Here is a 16,495-nt window from a genome sequence, read left to right on the forward strand (position 1 = left end):
GTGCAAATCTCTATGGATGGACCAAATGTCAACTGGAAGTTTCACCGCCTGTTACAAGCAGAGGTAGGCTAGGTCTTGTTCATAATTTTTCATAATTATTTCATATTGGTCTAGATCAGTGGTTCTTAACCTGGGGGTCGTGACCCCCATGTGGGTCATTTGGGGTTTTCTGGGGGTCATGAAGGGGTTGTAAATATTGTTGAGCCGATGTTTAGGAACCTAACAAAGGTACATACCACACACAGTATTTTGTTCTCATCTGTGCGTATGTATACACAGGGCCTATGAGAGGTGGGTGCAGAGGTACAACGTACCCGGACCCGGAGTCCAAAAGGGGGCCCGGGAATTTCCTGAAATCTCAGAAAATGTTTGCATATATTTTGTGAAGACTAACATTCATATCTTATGTAAGCCTACATAGTTTTATACAGGCACGGAAATGGCTATCAAAACATGGGGGACACACACACAATTTCTTGGTGGCCATGCGCGCGCATGAGCACACACACGAGGCTTCGGCCATGGGCCCTGTGGACGGTAACATCGGGAGCTGATCAGGTTGGTAGACCGACTCCGAACTCCAGCAACAGCAGCTTCGTCCGCCCCGAATCCGCCCATTCGCGGGGCCTTTCATCGGGAGCCTCGATGCAGCAGTTTGATTTTAACCCCGCCGGGCGCTGAAAAGCCCCGCGAATGGGCTGATTCAGCCGTTAGAAAGCGTCTGATAAAGTGCACATTACAAAACATTGGGTGGGATTGCCCCCTCGCCCCCCCCCCCCCCCTCAGGATTACCGCCCATGGTTTTATACACCGTAATTCGTAGAAATTGTGATCTATAATAAAGCAGGGAATTTTAACAAGCGGGTGTGTGGTCGGGGTAACCTGATTAAAAGAGGGAAAAGGGGAAGACCCATCACTACTGAGGTTCCCTGTAGGAGGGGAGCACTAGGACCTAACAGAGTCAGACCACGTGCTGTCAGCATGGTGGAGGTTGTGGGCCAGTGCTGCATCTGGAGCTCTGGTGAGTTGACGGCTCAGGCCCGCTGGTGGCTGGTGGAGAGGCGAGGGTTGGCGGAGTCGCTGGTCGAGGCCCGTGGTGAGTCGAAGTAGAGATACATGGCCAGGCCACTGTAGAAGGTGGCTTTTCAATCAATCGTTAAGTGGAAACTGACAACCTCAGTTGCTGCACAGCGTATTATCTGTGACCATGCAGCATCGGTCGGTTACAAGAACATAGAACTGACAAAATCATTGCTTCTTTCAGCTTCCAGTGCACACCACAGGTATATGGCACACCTTGATGATAAGCAGAAAGCCAAGAAGAATGTGACCATGCAGCAAAAAAGAAATGCTTTGATGGCAGAACTAGATCAGATGAACTGCAAGAAGAGGTGTTTGGAAGAAGACATCAGGGCATTAACAGAGAGTGCTGATACATATGCTGAGAAGGCAGAAACATCAAGAAGCTTCACCATGATCACCAAGTCCAACAGCATGTGCAGATCTGCCAGTGAAAATAGTGTTGAGCTGAAAAAAGTGCAACAAAACATAGAAGACAAACTCACTGAAATAAAAAACTTCTAAAGAAGAGCTTGAAAAATGAAATAGCAAAGTTTTCCATTATCATGGTTTCAGATTGAACAACTAAGAGATGTGAAAATGGTGCTCTATTGAAGTACGACTATAGATAACTTAACCATCTTTTGTGTAATTATTATGTAGTTTAGTGTCGTTCCGTGCAACCTGGGCTAATGAATTGACTGATCACCTTCTCAGATTTCCCTGAAAATCAGTGTTTGTACATCAGAGCACACAACAGAAAACAAGGTCTCAACTCTAAATTTCAATGGGCATTTGGCAATAATTCGAGTTATATCAATGGTTCATAACTTCAAAGGAACCTTGAGTTGAAAGTTGATTTTTTTCTGCAGTTCTTTGTACAGGGTACCAGAGGTGTGCAAAACATGATTTTCAATCAAATCTGAGATGGTGACCAGCCAACCTTCTTATTTACTTTTAATTGGTACAGAATCAAATCATCCAATATCAAGCAATTTATATACAAGTCTCTGATAAGCCATCAATGTTTGCTGGATTTTTGTCCTTGAAAATCGGATTTTTGGACCTTGAAAGACCTTGAATTTATAGCTGTTCCAAGTGTACGAACCGTTTACATTAAAGAGGATATCACTTTAAATCATGTAAATCACACTTCCAATATGGCTTTTTTAAAAATTATGTGCTGTTCACACCGGTCATATGTATTTCAAGGTTTGTTATATTTAAAATCCAAATTCTCTTCCCATGCTCTCCACCTCGGAGTGAAATAGCTATAACAAACAATGTCGAAAACTCAAGGGCATTTAAAGATATATACTGCATCTACACATGACTGCCATGTTCCCAAACAAAAAGTTAGAAATATTGAACTTTGCAGACTAATAGCTTGGGATTATTTAAAGCATCGTAAGTAACAAGATCATTCTGAAAACTAGCACTGCTCACTGAGATATGTAACCATTGTCTTATGTTAAGTAGAACAACAGACGCTGCCATATTACCTGCACAGGAAACCATTGCTGGTATAAAAATAAGGACCTTTTCCTTACATTTTTGGTCTTCAGCAGTAATGATTGGTTCAATGACATGGATTCTCAACCGCTTTCTACCAAAATGAAAATTCCAAAAGACGACTCCTTTTTGATTCAGTAGGGTTCTCTGGTTAGAGTCAGTAATTCCAGGGACGGTTGAAGGCATTGCCTCCCTCATGGGCTCCCTGGAGGGGTGGCAAATCCTGAGCTGTCACTGTCACTGACGGCTGGAGATCGTGGAGCACTCTCAACAGGGCTCTTAGCATTACGAAATTTATCTAACAAAGTTGTATTAAAGGCAGATGCAGGAGTGCTCATTTCCCCTTGAGCTGCATTGTCCTTGGGAGTTTTGGATGGAGTCCCACCAGGAGATCTAAAAGAGGAGGCGACAGGAATTAGTAAAGTGCATTGAGTGGAGAATAGTTACTAATAAATGACGTGCATTAAAGCAATCTCGACCACATATAGGCAATAAGTACCAGGTGAGGCATGCTTATTGATTGGGGTCTGGCCACACCACCATAACTAAATGTAGCGTGGGTTGTGGTGACGGAGAGGGTTCCATGGGTGTGAGGTTGTTCCGATCGCTGGCCCGATGGTGTGCATTTTCCCCCTCCAGGTACCTACTCGCCTTCTCTCCCTTCTGTGTGAGACCAATGTTGATCTAATGGTAGCTACCACCCTCTCTAATGCACTCAATGTATAACAAATGAAGAGAAGGACTCCAGGAAATTGATGGTATCTGAATGACCCAAGTCCTTTTTATAAAATTCAAACTTGGGGTTAAAGCATTAATAATTAGATACTTGGAATGTTCGGACTCTCCAACATAATGTCAGAAAGGCTTTATATATCTCAAGAAAACAGAAGCAAATATTTCTGTGGACAGTTCTATCACCTATTAATATGGCACTGTGTGAAAGTAGAACCTATCTATTCACTTTTGCAGCTCACAGAATTATACAGCACAGATATGTCCTTTGGATCACCATTCTATGCCAGCCATGGTGCCCATCTATACATCGCACTTACCAGCATTTGATCTCTGGCCTTGTGTGCCTACATTTAAACATAAGTCTACATACCTGTCCACCCCTGTTGAACGAAGCCTCTGAAAATGGTTTGCAGCCAGCAGCTCAGAGTAGATACTGACAGGATGACGGTTGTCGGCATTTCCAGTGTCTCTCAGGTCCCCAATACTAAAAACAGATTAATTAACAAAGTAAATTTGAGCAGCCACCAAAAACACATTATAATCAGTGGGAACAAAGATGGTTATTACGTTTCAGAAATCGAGTTTTAATCTTTCTTGTTTTGTACACAACGATTCAAGCTCATTAGTAGCAACGATTTTAAGATACTTAACGATTTTAAGATACCGAGTAAGTGACAAATTATTTTAGGTACCAGCCAATCTACCATGTTCTTCAACCGAAGAGACTAAGTCTATATTCTAAAGTTTAGAAGAATGAGGTGTCTAGAATCAGGTATCAGTCTCAAATGAAGCGTTGAACAATCACAAAGATGAGAATGTTATGCATAGAATTATGGAATTCACAGTCCAAGTGGCAAAGGTAAATCGCCCAAAGAGCAAGTGTTTCTATCCGAGGTTTATACAAGTTCCCCTGGCAGTAAATGGCTCCAAGAGTTATGAATTAAAAGGTCCTTGGTATAGTTCCAAATACCTAGTTAATAAAATTTGAACCTGTAGCACATTGGGTTTCTGTTAACCTCCCATGACTTCCCCACTCCCAAAGGGATCTGGAATCGTGGAAGTACCACTTTAGTCTGCAGGATTCACATTTTTCATGTTTGGCAGTGCCATGGATGTATCAGATTACATTGGATAGCTGTAGGAAGGAACTAGATGTTGGTGTACACCGAAGATGGACACAAAATGCTGGAGTAACTCAACGGGACAGGCAGCATCTCTGGGAAGAAGGAATGAGTAACATTTTGGGTTGAGACCCTTCTTTTCCATAAAAATGCTTAAAATGCTCGACACATCAGGCAGCATCTATCAGAGTACATGTATTACTGCTTGGTACGCAATGTTTTGCCTTAGTTAAATCAGCAGCATAGGTTATTGCAAAAACAGCTGAGCAATGGGTTTTACACTCCAAGTATTTCCCTGGCTGTGCAGCAGCGACCCAATGTAGACACAAAATGCTGGAGTAGACCTTTCATTTTTTCAGAGTGATACAGCATGGAAACTGACTCATTCGGCCAAACTTGCCCATACATGTCCCAGCTACACTAGTTCCACCTGCCCATGTTTGCACCATATCCTACCAAACCTGTCCTATCCATGTGCCTTAAAGATTGGGATAGTCCCAGCCTCAACTACCTCCTCTGGCAGCTTGTTCCATACACCCACTACCCGTTGTATGAAAAAGTTACCCCTCAGATTCCTATTAAATCTTTTCCCCTTCATCTTAAACCTATGTCCTCTGGTCCTTGATTCCCCTACTCTGGGCAAGATTCTGTGCATCTACCCAATCTATTCCTCTCACGAGTTTATGCATATCTCATGACTTTGTACACAAATCAGGTTTTCTGTTTCAGTTTCAGATTTAGAGCACTGTTTGCTCGGGTGCTGAAATGTTCAAGGCTAAAAACACCAGGTTTTGACAATGGAATTAAAAGGTTTGGGGATAACATGAATTTGAGGTAACAGATCAGGCACAATCGTATTGAATTGCAGAGTAGGTGTGAGGGACTGCTGGCTTCAATCTCCAGGTTATCATAATTCTTCCATAACATGAATGTGTGTGTGATTTTTCCAAATCGTAACATTACATACATCTTCCATTATTTACATAGAATATTTCCTTAAACTGAATTTTTGTAAAACATTAAATTACACTAATTTTATGCTGGATATCCACCTTTACCATTAAACTCATATCCAGAACCGATACTCTTTGATCCACTCATTTTTACCATATTCATTAAGAACTTTCACTCCACTAGGGACACAAAACCATGGATATTTTCATTCAGATGTATAATGTAGTTGTGTGAGCAAAGTGTTCAAGGATTACCGTGCACACAATTCATACTGACTCGTGACATGCACTATCTTGGCAAGTTCAGAATATTGTTTTTATATGCTATAATTTTAATGTCATTTTCTTATTTTAAATGTGGGAGATATACAAACTGCATTCTATTAGGAGTGCTCCTAGCCACAATTAACCTCCAAATTGTTTCCTTCACATAATTGCAATCTCCACATTCTTGCCTTAAGAGCATCGCTCATCTTTTCAGTTATTTATTCCTACACAGTGTCTAACACGATGCAACAAAGGATTTGTATTTATAAAGTCAGAGCAACTTTGTAACTGATTCTATTTATTTTTGTGATAACCCGCTATACCCAAGTCCTTATATAAATAAACAAGTGTCAATATTGGCTCACTGGTGATAAAACTGTGTTCCAAGCACCAAGTTTTAATGGAAAAGAAAATGAATGGGAGCATATGTTTAAAGTTTGCCCTTAGCTATCATGTGTTTGTGGAATAGTGGGATGCACTGATCCAAAAGGCTTCAACGCCTTGATGTTGTTGCTCTTTATGGTCAGTGACATTGAACAGCCTGCACTGGTTAATTGTGCCCCCATGTTGCACACTGACACAACTGACCACCAGTCATGTTCATGTGAGAAACGCCAACGGTTTAGCTTCAAATGTTAACATGTAGTAACTATGCTTCAAATTAAATGTTGCACCCTCTCACCTTTTCGAACGTCGATTCAGTCTGGCCAGTCCATAACTCTCCAGTAGGTCTGGGGTTGCCATGACCATTTGTCCTTCCTGCAAGATGAGAGAAAAGCAACAGAGACGGCACTTTAAATTTATCAAAGTAGTTGTGAAGCACTTGACCCAAGGTGCGTGATTTTTCTTAAAGTCAAAAACGCAAAACTTCCCAGCTCCTTCTGGCAAGGTCTACTTTTCTTTCCAGGGCATTCATTTTTTCTGAACACAAAACTTTGGGTTTGTCAATACAGGTGACCCCATATTATGGCTGTTCAGACAACAGAAATTCATATATCACTACCCAAAAATTTAAGATATAGAATAAAATTCGCTCTCACAAAATTTAAGTGAAAAAAGTAAAATCAACACAAATTTATTTATTTAAACTCATGTTTCTGACATTTGTGTAGATGACGTGGTTTTGTGTTACAGGTAATTGCTATCTGGAACATTTCCTAGCAACGCAACCTCATTGTGATGTGGGGTTTGCCTGCAACCGCTCCCACGCCACACCGTCAGCCACTAAGCTAAAACAAAATGCATTTGTGGTTTTGCTTCAAGCATGGCTACTTACTGTGCAGAGGTTGGACTTGTCTTTCAGAGGGGTTTTGAGCGGCAGATTACGGAAGGATAGAATTGGTAGTGGTGGTGGTGTTGGAGGAGGAGGGGGAGGGGGAGGAAGAAGAGGAGGGGGAGGAGCAGGAGGAACCGTAGCAGCCAATACAGGTCGGCAGGAACCCGTCTTTGTAGAATTCTCGGCCTGCTCCTTCTGCCTCTTTTCAGCTAGTCGCTTAGACGTTCTTGGTCCTTTGGCCTCTATAAAACACAAACATCCCAATGAACTGGAGTCAATTATTAAAGAGGTAATAATGGGGCATTTGGATAGCAGTAAAAGGATTAGTCCAAGTCAGCAAGGATTTATGAAAGGAAAATCATGCTCAGCTAATCTTCTGGAATTTTTTGAGGATGTGACAAGTAAAATGGGTGAAGGGGAGCCAGTGGATGCAGTGTATCTAGACTTTCAGAAAGCCTTTGATAAGGTCCCGCACGGGACACTGGTGACTAAAATTAGAGCACATGGTATTGGAGGTAGGGTGTTGACGTGGATAGAAAATTGGTTGGCAGACAGGAAGCAAAGAGTAGGAGTGAACGGGTCCTTTTCAGAATGGCAGGCAGTGGCGAGTGGAGTGCCGCAAGGCTCGGTGTTGGGGCCGCAACTGTTTACCATATATATTAATGATTTGGAAGAGGGAATTAGGAGCAACACTAGCAAGTTTGCGGATGACACAAAGCTGGGTGGCAGTGTGAACTGTGAAGAGGATGTTAGGAGGTTGCAGGGTGACCTGGACAGGTTGAGTGAGTGGGCAGATGGGCAGATGCAGTATAATATAGATAAATGTGAGGTTATCCACTTTGGTGGCAAAAACAAGGGGTCAGATTATTATCTCAATGGGGTTAGGTTAGGTAAGGGGGAGGTACAGCAAAAACAAATTAAGGGGGCCAGATTATTACCGCCATTCAAATGATCATGGGGTTAGTATCCCGTTAGGTACCCCCTGATCCCCTTAGGGAGGGTACATCTAACTCCCTCTTAAAAGACTTGTGTGTACCCTCTGTTGTACAGTTCCAGAGATTCACCACTCTCTGTGTGAAAAAAGTTGGCGCACAGGTTTTAAAGCATCCTTAAGCTGTGACCCCTTGTCCTGGACTCCCCAAATGGAATCCTGGCCTTCATAACAATTTTGTAAGTTTCTTGGGTGTCCTTTCAGTGAAAGTTGGGAGTACAGCAGGCAGAGCTAATGGGTTCTTCTAACAAGAGGATTTGTATTAGGGGTTCTTCTGCTGTTTAGGGCTCTGGTAGACCACATCTGGAGTATTGCATACAGTTTTGGTCTCCTAATTTGAGGAAGGACATCCTTGTGATTGAGGCAGTGCAGCGTAGGTTCACGAGATTGATCCCTGGGATGGCGGGACTGTCAGATGAGGAAACATTGAAAAGACTAGGCTTGTATTCACTGGAGTTTAGAATGATGAGGAGATATCTTATAGAAACATATAAAATTATAAAAGGACTGGACAAGCTAGATGCAGGAAAAATGGTCCCAATGTTGGGTGAGTCCAGAACCAGGAGCCAGTCTTAGAATAAAGGGGAGGCCATTTAAGACTGAGGTGAGAAAAAACTTTTTCACACAGAGTTGTGAATTTGTGGAATTCCCTGCCACAGAGGGCAGTGGAGGCCAAATCACTGGATGGATTTAAGAAAGAGTTAGATAGAGCTCTAGGGGCTAGTGGAATCAAGGGATATGGGGAGAAGGCAGGCACGGGTTATTGATTGGGGAAGATTAGCCATGATCGCAATGAATGGTGGTGCTGGCTCGAAGGGCCAAATGGCCTCCTCCTGCACCTATTTTCTATGTTTCTATGAACTCTGAATATCAGTGGTGCCTAAATCAATGAATGGTGGCTGTGACGCTAATAAGGTCATGCAGAAAATACACACAAAGGGCACCAATCAGTTTACGCTCAGTCATTGTGGCACTATCACATTGGAGATGTTGGCAAGTTTGATTAACCTGGAGGGAAATTACAGCATGTGGTCACTGGCATGCCAATTTTCATGGAGAGGTGATGCACTAAGATAGATGGAAGTGGGATTCGTCTCAAAGCAAGGAGGGGCTGAATAACCGCCTTTCATGTCATACATTGCTGAGAGATTTCATAATTAGAACAAATCCCAATAAATAAAATAAAATCAAGGAAAACTAAAATATTTGCTCTCTCCAAATGCCTAAAGATCAATAATTTCTCAATATCCATTATATATTGGTCCCTCAATTACTTCATTTCAGTGTCATATAGTTCCGTCCCAACAGCATTTGAAGAGAAAACATGCTTCCGTTGGATGTAACTTGTTTAACACGAAGTGTCCAACAGAGGGTCTCCTTACCGAGAGGAAAATGCCTCAGCCCCAAATACATCATCAAAAAAAGTCGTCCTGAGGACTAATGTGAAGCACATCACACATAGTACACCAGTAACACCACTTATCCGTGCTCATACATAGAGAAAAAAACACACCATTCCAGTGCAGGGATTTAGCTTTCGCTCTGCATATGGAGAAAGGCTTCAGCATTTAAGACGTGCCTTTTGGTTATTGCAGAACTGCAAACCAATTCATGAAGATTTCTCCTAATAACCATCTTAGCTCCCATTTCAATTTGTTTTTGTTGTATAGCTACTGCAATGAAAACATTTGGAAATAAAATGCTGATGTTAGCTTCACTCAAAGAGTGTGCCTTGAAGTGGTGAAACTAGGTGTCCTCTAAATACGAGAAGGCGTCTGTCTATTTTGTTAATCCACAAAGAAATATTGTGATGATCGACAACGCTTTTGGATGGGTTTTCTGAATATATTTGATTTCATCAGCTAAATTCACTTGTTATGCCATAACCTTTGATCAACTTTCTATTGAATTGTAAACTGAAAATCTTCCCAATTCTTCTTTCTAATGTCCTATGATCACCGTCGGGGTTCGGCGTCAGCGTTCCACCAGCCCGGCGTGAGGGCCTGAACATCGGGCCACCCGGGGCGGCGACTGCGGGTGCTCGGAAGGCCCCGACCACGGATGGACACGGAGGGGAGGCTGGCTGGACAGCCTTCCCACCTGGGTGCCATTTATGTATGTTGTGTTGTGGATCAGAATATTTCAATTTTATTTTTAATATGTTTTATTATTTAATTTTCATTAATCTTGTGATTTTTTTTAACGATACTGCCTGTACGGGAAATTCATTTCGTTGTCTCAAAGTGAGGCAATGACAATAAAATTTGAATACAATACAAGAATACGTATTGAACAGTCTGGATAAACAGCTGCAGCCCCGATAATCAGAATACATAAAAATCAGAATATTAATATACCCTGACTGTACACCACACTACATAATCCTGAATTGTTTATGTACAGTCAATGTTTGCCAATTACAAGGGAAAAATGTGACTACTTTCATGCATATTGCAAGCAAACCATCACATTCTTCCAAACATACTCCTAAATTGCCTACCTATCTCCTCATTAGATTGACTTGAGATTGAAACTTTGACAATCCATTAAGAATAGCAATCTTACCACAAGCATACATCTGCACTTTCGTCATCTCGTCCTTCAAACCTTGGAGTCTTTCTTGTAACTCATCAATTTCAACAGCATTGCAGCGGTTCATTTTACCATCCACAGCTGAGAAAAATTTGGCCTGTAAAGAAAGTGTTCATGTTTAATAATTCCAGACAAGTTTAATAGTTCTGCATTTATTGCTAACCTTGCAACATTTAATGTGGGAAACGAACAAATTAATGGAACATAGTAATTCAGAGGTCTACCCTCCACAAAGGCCTAGGCACTAATAATAACGCATTTAAACAGTTTTTAGTACAGGTAGTATAATTTCTCAAGGCACTTCATATCAATGATATTTTGATTACAAAAAACCCATTGGACACAGATGCAATGAAGATCTTGACTGCAGTTGCATCACAAGAACATAGACAGAGAGAATACTCAAAACCATAAATTACACAAATTCTACAAAACAATGAAATAAAAATAAATACACAGAAAAAGGGATTATGCAAAAATGTATAAATTGAACGTCTTTTTTGTTACCTTCAAATGTCAAGGAGAGAGTTGGTGAGCGGCCATTTTGAAGGACAGAAACCTTTTTTGAAAACTAAAATTGGTAGGATGGTTGCAATAAAGACCAAAAAGATGATAGGAGACTTGTTAGTTAGTGGGAGAAGTTGGACAGACGGATTGTTTTCTCTGTAACACTGGAGGTTGCGGGGAGACCCGATAGAAGTATATAAAATTCAGTCTTAGACAGGATAGACTGTTAGAAACTTTTTCCTACCAATGGAAAAACTTTTTCCCACCAATGGAGCTGAGCAAAGTTTAAAACAGGTGTGCAGGGCAACATTTAAAGAAAAAAAAAAAGAGGATGTGAAATGCTGGAAAATGACATTGTGGGTGGAAATTCAGGCAGGTACAACAGTGGCATTTAAGATACATTTGGAGAGACATGTGGATGTGCAGGGATTGGAGGGATATGGATTATATACAAGGAGATAAGAGGTAGCCTTGGCATCATTTTTGGCACAGACATTGTGGGCTTAAATGCCTGTTCTTGTGTTGAAAAGTTATATGTTCTAATTTTAAATTGTATTAGTAAAGATAAAGTGGAGAGAAAATAATAGACTAAAATCTCATGGTCTACGCCCAAACGAATATTTTAAAGAGATAGTTGTAAATAAAATAGGAGTTGTCTCATCGTCAAAAACTGTCAAGATTCTACAACTATGACCATGGTTTGGAGTAAATTAAATGACATTATAAATAAAGGAGAGACAAAATGGTGGGGGTTCTCAGTCACATATTAGAATAATAATTCTTTGAGTGGTTCCAAGTGTAACTGAAACAACATATCAACCAGCTTCTGATATCGACAGTACCTTGATGAAAGATTTCAACCCAGCGTTCTCGAGTTCGGCTTGTTTGCGTTTGCGTACAACCTTCTCACACAACGATGGGTTCTGATCCATTGAGCGAAATAAGTCCTGCAGTGCCTTTTCTGTGTAAGTCATTGCCTCGATGTCAAATTCCTCTTTAGTCATACGTTTACAAAACATCTTACTCAGAGGATACTCTTGGTCAAATTCTTCCAGAGTTTCCATCATGGGTCTGTGGACATGAAGGTGGCGGAAAAAGTATTAAAAGGGTAAGAATATATTGCACATTAGCTTCACACGTGCTCACTGACTTGTTTTCTTATCAAATCTCACTAGGGCATCACTTCAATGTAAATTACTCAATTACAACCAAAATCATATAAAGTTAAGGGAGTTATTGCAAAATTTAGAGCAGAGTTTGCCCATTATGTAGGTATGTTGAATACAGTGCCTCACACATATTGTAAATCTCCGAGGATAGACACAAAATGCTGGAGTAACTCAGTGGGACAGATAGCATCTCTGGAGAGAGGGAATGGGTGACGTTTCGGTTCGAGACCCTTCTTCAGATTGAGAGTCTGAAGTCTGAAGAAGGGTCTCGACCCACAACGTCACCCATTCTTTCTCTCCAGATATGCTGCCTTTCCTGCTGAGTTTCTCCAGCATTTTGTATCTATCTTGGGTTTAAACCAGAATCTGCAGTTCCTTCCTACACATATTGTAAGTCTCTGATTAGTGTCTTGCATGAAAAAAATACCTCAAGCAATTCTGGTGAACTATTTTTTACAAATTTAAAATGATCTGAGCCGTTCTTAAAAAGGTCAGGGGGGGTTAAGCGCAGTAATTTCGTAATGGAATTTAGAGTGGTGTCAAAGCTGGGGTTTCCAGGATGTTTCTGTAATCTGAAGACAAAAATCATTTTGGAAGAAAACTTAAAACAGAGCACAATCACCAAATGATTATCCTCTGGAGAAAATAATAAAAGAGATTAAGCATGAAAAGAACGGAAGGTGAAGTTTAGGCTGTGTACAAGAAACAATATTTCCTAAATAAAAATAAATTACCAGATTCGGGTATTTCAAATCAAGAGAGAAATCTTTGGCAAATCCCAATAACGTGGATGAAATTACATGAGAAAAGCTTTGTGAGGTAAAGCACTTGGGCAACATTGTCTTTAATTAGGTAATTTTTTTTTTTAATTGGACAATAGGTGCAGGAGAAGGCCATTCGAGCCAGCACCGCCATTCAATGCGATCATAGCTGATCATCCCCAATCAGTACCCCGTTCCTGCCTTCGCCCCATATCCCCTAACTAACAGAATCTCGAGAGACCAAGGTGTGTCAGTGTTGACACAAGGTATCATGAAAATGACATATCCTTCAGAACAAATGTGGCAGTTGTCAGTTTACATGGCAACGTGCCTTGCAAATAAGAGAATCAAAATTCTGCAGATGCTGAAACCTGAAGAACTCAGCGGGTCAAGCAGCATCTTTGCAAGGATAGAGACAATTAAGACAATAGACAATAGGTGCAGGAGTAGGCCATTTGGCCCTTCGAGCCAGCACCGCCATTCAATGTGATCATGGCTGATGTTTCAAGATGAAACAATTGATGTTTCTTGTCGAGAGCCTTCATCTGGACTGCAATATTGTTGGGCAAGGCTCAGCAAATAAGGTTGCTGAAATAAAGGATAACATTTCTTGATTAGTACTGGTATCATGGGTTATGGGGCGAGGGCAGGAGAATGTGGTTGAGAGGGAAAGATAGATCAGGCATGGTGGAGTAGACTTGATGGGCCAAATGGCCTAATTCTGCTCCAAGAACTTATGAACAACAAAAGCCGAGGGAATACAAATCCAAATCACTTTGAGGTGTGGTACTTATAGGACATGCTGTTTAAAATCACAACGTTGCTACTTGGTTCACTTACCAAGTTCGCCGTGAATCGGGAAGTGCGATAGAAGAGACCACGGTTACAGGAGGGGGTGAAGGCGGGAGCTGGGGGTCCCGGTGAGGTGATCGCCGCTCTATGATCTCTAGTGGTCACAAACCAGGGCGTGTTGCCGCAGCGCAATCACTGGCTCTGCGGCCCGTGGAGGGAGAGAAGCAAAGATACTAGAGGGGGTTTGGGGAGAAGGGCCGCGGGCCGGAGGGAGGGAGGGAGAGGCGGACTGTCCGTGACCCGCACAAGGCCGCCGCCGCCAACACCGACAAACGGCAGAAAAATCAAATCTCCCGCCTCCCACAACCAGCCAATCCTCCTCGTCCGCAAACCCAACTGGCCAATCACCCGCCCTCTGCGGGTAAATAGCCAATCGGATGGGAGCGTGCCCGGCAAAGCGGAGGATGATTGGACACAGGCGGCGACCAATGGGGCTCATCCATCCCCTTCCCTTCCCCCATTAATTGATCACTTCTTTAATGTCACATGTATCAGGCAAAGATGCAAAAATATACATGAAGGCCCCAACTATCACCTTCTTCGCTTCCTACAGTATCCTGTAATTTATCCTGTTTGGACCTGGAGAATTATCCAACGTTAAGCATGCCAAATTATTCAAAACCTCCACCTTCTTAATACAGACATGCCTCAAACTATCAATAGACCTCTTCCTGAACTCACTCTCTTGCACATCTGTCTACTTAGTGAATACAGATATTAAGTATTCATTAGGGACACGCATATTCCATGACTCGACACAGAAATGATCCCTTTGGTCCCAAAGTGGGCTCACTCTTTCTCTTGCTATCCTGTTTCTTCTTTACATTTACCAAATGTATTGAGTTTCTCCATAATCTCTTCTACGAAGGAATATTTTTGCCCTTCTCCCTTCTTTCCAAAGTTCACTCCTGAACTCTTGATGTTACTCGACGGTCTCACTTGATTAAGACTGCCTATGGCTGCTATTTTTTCTTGATTAAACCTTCTGTAACCTGTATCATCCAAGGTTCATTCATCTTGCCATATTTGCCTCTCACCCATACCAGAACATGCTGAACCTTTACTACCCCTCTTTTAAAAGAAGGCAGTAAGACAGGAGTCACCAGGTCTTGGCTTACTCTACTGAAATCAGCCTCTGCCCAATACTTTAATTTGAGGACCAATCCAATCCCTTTACATTAATTAATTATGGTCCCTGATCCCAAAGTAATCCCTCACCTACACTTGCATCACCTGGCTAGTTTCAGTTCCTAAGCACAGTCCTGCCACTTGTAGGACAATTATTGCCTCTAAAAATTCATCCTGATGACTTATATCCTGCTCTATCTAGGAGCCTTGCATCGTTATGTCCCTCACTCTACAACCAAATTTCTTTTAACTTTGACGTTTTGTTATTCAAATGTTCTAATACCCACATAGAATAGCCCCTGCAGAGTGATCATCTATCTCATTGCTAAGTTCTATCCATAAATAGAACCACCAGGGGGCATCGCATGATGGCAGCCTCACCAAGTCTGTCTGTCTTCATTTTTTTTTGTTCTTTTTAGTGTGTTTTAAAAGTTTGTGTTAATGTTCTCTGGTTTGTTTCATATGGGGGGTGGGGTAAATTTTTTCATTCACTTACCTTGCCGGAGATTCAATTGTTTTCCGGATCGTATCTCTGGTCGTTTTGCGGCCTAACATCATGGAGCTAGCGGCCTCGCTCTGGACTGACTTTGAGCCCCACCGCGGGGACGTGGACTTACCATCAGAGCAGATCCCTTGCCTGGGATCGACGCTCCAACCGTGGCCAGAGGATTTCACCATCGATGAGCTTGCAGTCTCGGGTAGAGACCGATGTCGAGAAGCTCCAAACAACACAGAAGGTTTCGACCAGCCTCGACTCGGGGTTCGATCACTTGGCGTGGGGGAGCTAAAGGAGAGATCGTCTCGTCAACGGAAGGCTCGAGGCCCCCAACTTTGGGAGAACAAAGTAGGGAAGAGATTGAAAGTTTTTTCACCTTCCATCACAGTGAGGAATGTGAAGGAGTCACTGTGGTGGATAGTTATGTTAAAAGGTATTTTGTGTGTTCTGTTGTTTTTTATTGGGAATGACTGTATGGCAAATGAAATTCCTTGTATGTTGCAAAACATACTTGGTTAATAAAGTATGATTATGATTAAACCCTCTTCGGATGATCTCTCCAGGATATCCTCTCTATGTACTGCCACGTTTTCTCAAATCAATAATGTGGCTCTCCTTCCCCTTTTGTAATGCCTGCCACAACCCTGCCGTGACAGGTCAGAAACTTCTCTATCCTGGAATATGACACTGCTATATCTTATAACTGTTTAAAGTAGTTCCCTCTAATTATTGACCTTTCAGCCTGAATCTACATTTAAGATTTTAAACACCCATTCCAAACTTAAAGCTCCCCAAACATCTTCCAATGCATTTAACATCCTTTCATAAATAAGGAGACCATTGTAGTGCAGAGTACTCCAGATGTATTCTCAGCAATGTACTTAATAATAAGGCATAATATCCTTACTCTTTTTCAATTTCACTCAGTTTATGATACAATGAGTTAACTTTCAAAATTAGTTGCTCCCGAATGCTAGCTAATTGAATTGAATACATTTTTATTAGCCAAGTATGTATACATATAAGGAATTTGCCTTGGTGCTTTGCTCGCAAGGAACAACACGATATACAGTAGA

General features: G+C 41.7%; 1 protein-coding gene across 1 annotated transcript; it reads right to left on the reverse strand.

Annotated features, from left to right (window-relative positions):
* Positions 1 to 2,233: 2,233 nt before the first annotated feature.
* Positions 2,234 to 14,045, reverse strand: LOC129709097 (proline-rich protein 11-like). Its single transcript, XM_055655208.1, has 7 exons — positions 13,784 to 14,045; positions 11,856 to 12,084; positions 10,480 to 10,603; positions 6,924 to 7,165; positions 6,330 to 6,406; positions 3,677 to 3,790; positions 2,234 to 2,964 (listed from the first exon to the last, which is right to left on the reverse strand). The coding sequence occupies exons 2-7, from the start codon at positions 12,078 to 12,080 to the stop codon at positions 2,766 to 2,768; spliced, it is 981 nt and encodes a 326-aa protein (XP_055511183.1). The 5' UTR covers positions 12,081 to 12,084; positions 13,784 to 14,045; the 3' UTR covers positions 2,234 to 2,765.
* Positions 14,046 to 16,495: the final 2,450 nt, after the last annotated feature.

The sequence above is a fragment of the Leucoraja erinacea genome, chromosome 25, assembly GCF_028641065.1.
Source record: "Leucoraja erinacea ecotype New England chromosome 25, Leri_hhj_1, whole genome shotgun sequence".
NCBI classification, from domain to species: domain Eukaryota; kingdom Metazoa; phylum Chordata; class Chondrichthyes; order Rajiformes; family Rajidae; genus Leucoraja; species Leucoraja erinaceus.

What these genes read in the sequence shown, in the direction of transcription:
- LOC129709097 (XM_055655208.1), bottom strand. Translation starts at nt 12,080, where the DNA reads ATGATGGAAACTCTGGAAGAATTTGACCAAGAGTATCCTCTGAGTAAG. An exon ending in ACAAGTCCAACCTCTGCACA is followed by an intron (nt 6,407 to 6,923) that starts GTAAGTAGCCAT and finishes CTCATCTTGCAG; the next exon opens with GAAGGACAAATGGTCATGGC. An exon ending in CGTTCAACAGGGGTGGACAG is followed by an intron (nt 2,965 to 3,676) that starts GTATGTAGACTT and finishes CTCCTCTTTTAG; the next exon opens with ATCTCCTGGTGGGACTCCAT.